This window comes from Hydra vulgaris, chromosome 01 (genome assembly GCF_038396675.1).
Source record: "Hydra vulgaris chromosome 01, alternate assembly HydraT2T_AEP".
In the NCBI taxonomy this organism is placed as follows: Eukaryota; Metazoa; Cnidaria; class Hydrozoa; order Anthoathecata; family Hydridae; genus Hydra; species Hydra vulgaris.
Window position 1 is genome coordinate 16,188,053 of NC_088920.1, and position 6,653 is coordinate 16,194,705.

At 28.0% G+C, this 6,653-nt stretch overlaps 1 protein-coding gene across 1 annotated transcript; it reads left to right on the top strand.

Annotated features, from left to right (window-relative positions):
* The first annotated feature begins 644 nt into the window (after positions 1-644).
* LOC136074153 (probable myosin light chain kinase DDB_G0275057) lies at positions 645-1,187 on the top strand. The gene has a single exon (XM_065786458.1). It carries the CDS (start codon positions 645-647, stop codon positions 1,185-1,187), a length of 543 nt encoding a protein of 180 aa, XP_065642530.1.
* The last annotated feature ends 5,466 nt before the right edge of the window (positions 1,188-6,653 follow it).

Sequence of the window (6,653 nt, forward strand, 5' to 3'; positions counted from 1 at the left end):
TGTAACTTAATTGCTAATTATTATAAAATAAAGTTTAGCCTGACCTGCATCTATTAATAGTGTACACTATGTTATAGATAATTTATAATACTAGTATCGTTTATAATATTAGTATCATTTAATAATAATATGATATAACTAGTTAATAGAAACAAGTAATAATAAACAATGGCTTCTTTTATTGTTTTACGGTCTTACCAATCCTAATAACGATTTAGATTAAAAAAATAAGTTACAACATATGCATTATAAATGTATGAGTTATATAATAAATAACTTACACATGTATAATACATGATTAAACATATTTGTTAATTATGCACATAAAAGTTATAAAAGTACGTGTTATATATGCAAGTGTTTTATATGTGTGCTATATTTGCATGACTTGTATATGCATGATTTTTTTTGTAGCGTTTAATTCCTCTATCCTATAATTTTTTCTTAATGTCTTTATGTTGTTTTATTCAATATATGCATCTTTTTTGTTTGTAATAGTAAAAAGAATAAATAAAAGTATTAGACTTTATGAAGTTTTTGAATTGCCGTTAAACTTTAGTGATAAAATTGGAGTATCTTAAAAAGTTTCTTTTGCAAACATCTTTAAGTTGCCAATAAGAAATAAACAAACAGCTGTAAAAGTAATGAAGACAAAGTTTCCGCAACGCAAAGTTATTTCTATTGCAACAAAACTTAGGCAGTTAAAACACAGAAACACTGTAAATGTCAAAGGCTATTCTATAAGACCAACTGCTCTTATATTCGAGTTATGCTTTTTCGATATTTCCAATATGCAGATATCAAACTTGACTCAACTGATTTATTATTTAAATAAAGAAAACAATTGTTCTTATTCCGAAAGATTGAATAATACTTATCAGTCATCAAATGGTATTATGTACTTACATGAATGTGGGATTATTCATAGAGACATGAAACCTTCTAATCTATTTGTTACTGGTACTACAAAAGATATAATAATCAAAGTTAGTGATTTTGATGATTTAGTAGACAATAAAGTAACAATAGCTTTGACTATGACAAAACAAAAAATATATGGTATAACTTTAGCTTATATATTTCTTGCAATTATTAAATCTGAAATCAAAGAGCCAAATCTAAAATCTGATATCTATGCACTTGCAATCACTGCATTTATGACAATTAGTAATTTTTCATCAGCTTGACATGGTATCACCATGTTCTGAAATATATTCTTTAAATGAATGTTGTAGTATCTGGTAAACGACCAAATGTTAATAGTCTGTTAACGCTTTATGGTAAAGAAAATGTTAATGTTCAAAAATTTATAAGCTTTATTCATCAAGGTTGAGAAAATAATCCTTATTTGCGACCAACTATATCTGTGGTATGTGTTTAGCGTTTTAATAACAGGTATTAAAATTTTTATTATTAGTTATGAAACCTTAGACATATAAAAAAGTATTAGTTACTTTAATTGTGGTTTAGTGAACAGAAAGCTTAACCCAGATAATGAATTTTTTAATAGTGAGATTTTTTCAGCTACTTTAAGAATGTTACTTTGTAATCAAAAATGAAATAAATATGCAGGGTTTTATTAATATTATTTTTCATTAATAGTAGCATCGAGGTTTGTTTAATTATATAATGATTGTATAACTTTGCAAATTGAGTACTTATTTTTTATGTTAGTGTTTAAAATATTTATGTCACAGGTGATAACTGTTTTGGAAACTGAAGTAACAGAAGTACTTATAAGTAACTTTTAAACTTTTTTTTTTCTTGTTATTTTATTATGTTTGTTAAAAAGTATTTTAATTGCGCTCTCAAAGTATTTATTTGAGAAAGTATTTTTTTCATGATAGTCAACAACTTTTAGTTATCTTGGAGATTTTATTGGTCATAGATCAGTTTTAGATTTGTCTTTTGAGTAAGTTTATTTTTCATACATCACAGAGACATTAAATTTTTTTATTTAATAACAAATGTTTATATTTTATTTTTAGCCAATTTTTTTTACTTGATAGGTATCTAGTTTTATTTGGAAATTTTAGTTAATCATCTAAAACTAATTTAGTTTGTAAAAAACTGCAAGTTTGTTTTATTTTCTGTTTCCATATTATTTAACTTTAGTTTTCATAATTGCTTTTTTATATCTGGTGAATGCATTAAGCTTTTTTTAAGAGAGTTGATTTTGTGGTAAATAAATATCTACCGAATCAGGTAAAGCAGTTTCGCGATCTTACAAATAATGTTAAATTTTAAATTTAGAGCTTTATAGATTTATCTTTTTGTTAAATGATCTAAAAATAGGGAGTATTCATAATTCTGATACAACTAAATTAAATGAAAACAGCTAAACAAAATTAAATATATTTTCGGAATATATATAATCCTACAATTTTATTTTTATTAAATCATATCCGCCTGTGAACATTGTTGTACATTAAAAATGTTTGTGTTAAAAAAAAACTTTATTACAAAAAAGTGTAATCTGCATTGATGTTTTTGTTTTGATTTGGAGTGTTGTTTTAGTGCGGTATTCAGATGTCTTGTGAAATAGTAAGAGTAAATGTAATCTTTTCAGATAGATGTTGAAAATGACTCTGCACTGTGTTTTGACTCAGAAATTAGTATAATAGAGACATATTTTAATTTCAATAATCAAACCAATCAATAAACTTCCACTAATTTTGAAGGTAATAAGTCATATATTTTACTTTTATTCTATTTGACCTGATTTTTTTTACCAACACACAGTTTTTGTTTCTAAAAAACAAAACAAAATAAGAAAAAGAATCTCTACAAATTTTGTATGTTTGCAAAAAGTACTTGTCTTTTTTAAAACGCCACATTACAACAAAGCATAAAAATACACCTGACGTTATTGAAGCATTGTCTTTGCCTACGAATGAATAACGATTTGCTAAAAAGATATAGTACTTTGAAGTTATAGATTGAGGGTAGAAAAGAAAACCCACATTATAAAAGAATACGCTCAGCTAAAATCGAAAGTGGTATAAATTATTGCAGCAAATGTCTAATGTTTGCTTCGATGAGATATTGGCATTGCCATATCAAAAGCTGTCAAACAATTGTTCCTGTACCTGTAAGAGATTAACAGGTTCCAGTTAAAAAAATTAGTGATCGTTTTCACGCAAAAATTTTGGCAACATTTAAAACTGATCATATAGGCTAGATTTGCTGGTGAGACACTATGATACAAAGTACTGGGAGTATATTTTTTAATAAAGAAAAGCGTAAGTTTGGAAAAGCTATTGCTGTCAGAAACTCTGTACAAACTGATGAGACGATTTGCAACCTTGTATGTTTTATTTCTGCAACTAAAACAAGTAACAATAACTTTTAAAAATCTCCACGATATGTTCACTCTTGCTAACTTTTATTCCTTGAAACAAGCAATAGAGATATATACTACATCCGATACTTCTTCTTTAAAAGCAGGATTACAACAAAATTTATTTTATTTACTTAAACGCTAATCAAAAGTATTATAAGGTTTATTTCTAGCTAAGGTCAAGATATTCTGTCCAGTAAAACTGACAAATTTGTAAGCATTATTGAAATAATGGAAATATTACATATTTGGTGATGCTACCTTTAAACTTAACAAAAATAAAAACATAATATTGCGAAAATCATAACAGTTACCTGATGAAAAATATAAGAATTTAGACAACATATTAAAAAAAAAAAAAATTAATGACCGCACAGAAGGGCCGCCGAGAGGGGGGTGGGCAAAGAAACAGTTTATCTCGGGCGGTAGATGTCGATGAGGCGGCAGATGTCGATGGGGCGCCAGATGCCGAAGTAAATTAAAAATAGTTTTTTTAATCTTAAAATACCATAATTGAAATGTATATATTACTCGCGTTATATCATTATTTTTAATTCCTCGAAAAAATTTTAAAATACGAACTCATCATTGACTTCGTACTCTATACGCTATTAAATTAAAAATGTCCCTTGAGATTTTTGCATTCATCAGACTAAAGTAAAATAAACGTAAACGTTGATAATTAGCAATAACAAACTGTGAATACAATTTCGAAATAATTCAATTCAGAATTTAGAAAGTAATAGTAAATATTTTTCAACTCTATACGATCAACGTATTTATGGTAGTTCATGTTTAAGATTTATATTTAACTTTTAAAATATTGATTTATGACATTCGCTTTTTAAGATTGAGTTAATAATTTTTTGATAAGCTTGCGTAGTTGACTATGATATTATTTCATTGATGCGTACGGTTATTTACAGTAACTATTAATAATGATTCGTAAAATACTTTCTGGTGCCCAAAATAGAGAATTGGCTTAGAGAAGGGCAAAACAATGTGAAAAAAATAAACAAACGCTCCAATAAATACGTTGGTTTTACAAAGCTACTAATCAAAATACTCATTTGAAGGTGAGTTAGTAGAAATATGTAGGCCTATATAAATATATATATATATATATATATATATATATATATATATATATATATATATATATATATATATATATATATATATATATATATATATATATATATATATATATATATATATATATATATATATATATATATATATATATATATATATATATATATATATATATATATATATATAGGGGAGAGTTGGCTTAATTGGAACACTTTAGGAAAAAATATTTATTAACAAAAGATGGCTTAACTATGAAAACATTTGTGAATTAAATAATATAGATATGCAACCTTACTATGCTTTTATTAATGATTCGACTCTATTGATCGCACCCTTATTGGATATAAACTTTGATTTTTCAAGGCACTATTTTGTTCCAATAAAGGCAACTGGTCTCCTTGAATGGAACACATATATTCTTTAATTAGAACAGTTCTAATATTTTAATAAATTACAGCTATAAAACTTATGGCTCAAAGGAAAAATTAATTGATTAGCTTTTTAATAAAAGATATTTAAAAGATAAAATAACAAATAAAAATTACAACAAATATTTAATCCTTTTTTCGCATTTCATAAGTCTTTTTTCCTTGCAGCTTCTGCACTTAGGATGGTAGTGGTGATATGTGGTGTGCTGTGGTGGCGATGGTGATTTTATTTGATGTGCTCAATTTCATTTGGTCCATGGTGATTGAGTCAAGTGCTACTTTGTTTTCCTGTGGTTTTCGCAATAGTTTGGCAGTTATTGGATTTAGTGTGAGCTTTTTTTTTGTAGATTTTTTAATTTGTTTGGAAGCTATTTGATTTAGTGTGTCCTTTTGATTTCTTGGTGTAATTTCTAGAGAACGTCTATATGGGGATCTTGGAAGATCAGCCGCCTGAGTTGTTCGTGATTTTCTTTTTTTGTTTTTTACTTCAAGTGAAACCACTGGCAAAAAAGACGAAACTGAAAGATGACATTTTAATTTTTTTTCACTTGATTTATCTGTAGATAGTTTTGTCATCCCATCTATACTTTCAGATGACTGAAGATTGTTTGAAGGACCAACATCAGTAAATGAAGAGGATGTAAAATCAGAATCAGTGAGTACATTTATGTCCGAAGGCCACAACCCACTAGCCTGAAATCCTTTCATAGCAATTCTCAATTATACTGCCTGACTATATGCGTCACCAAATAATTCTGCAACTTGCCAAGTTGTTACTGGTTGTGATATATGTGACCGCATCCATTTTCGCATAGCTTTATCATAGTATGTACCAAGTGGTCCAAAGAACGCAACGTCTAATGGTTGCAGTCTGTGTGTAGTATGGGGAGGTAGTGATACCATACGCACTCCAGCATTTCGTGCTAGATATATCGCTGCCAAATTTTTTGAATGTGTAACATGACCATCAAGTATCAACAAAATTTTTGATTGTTTTAAAGGTTTAACAACTTTAATGAAATGATTGAGCCAATCTAAAAAAACTTCATTTGACATCTATCCTTTCTCTTGAGTACTAAATACAGTTCCTGAAGGTGCACCATTTGTTATTTCTGGCTTCATTCTTTTGCGTTTATATATTAACATTGGTGGAACATAAAATCCTGCTGCAGATACACAAACTACGGCTGTTACTGAAGATCCTCGTTCACTACTAGTCATAATTCCAACTCGTTTTTTGCCCCTTGCACTAATAATTTTTATCTGACCATCTTGTACTGTTGATAAACTAGTTTCATCCATATTATAAAGTCTGGTTGGAGTTAACTTTTCTTCCATGTATAACTTTGAAAGTAAATTAAAAAAAGATTGCACTCGTTCTTTATTAAAACCTTGTGCACGTGCAATTGATGTTGATTCAGGCCCACGAAGCGACAGTTGTGGGTGCCTTTGCATAAATGCATAATACCACTTTTTTCCTGCCATTTGTGTTTGTTTGTTAAAATTATGTGTGATGTTGTTAGCTTCCGCAATATCAAATGCTAGACGACGAAGATCATCAATCCTTAATCCAAAGTACATCGATTCTAATAATAAACAGTGATCAGCTAGTTCTGTTTCAATTTCATTAGGTAAGGTGGTAAGTCGACCATGAAATTTCACATTTGCAACAGCAACTTTGTTTTTTTCATTTATATGCCTTGACAAAGTTGCTTTTGGAATACAAAATTCATAAGCGGCTTCATTTAAGCTGATTTCTCCTTGTTTTATTGCTTCAACAGCCTTTTTCA

Excerpts from the sequence above, each read along its gene's own strand:
- LOC136074153 (XM_065786458.1), top strand. The coding sequence starts at position 645 with ATGAAGACAAAGTTTCCGCAACGCAAAGTTATTTCTATTGCAACAAAA.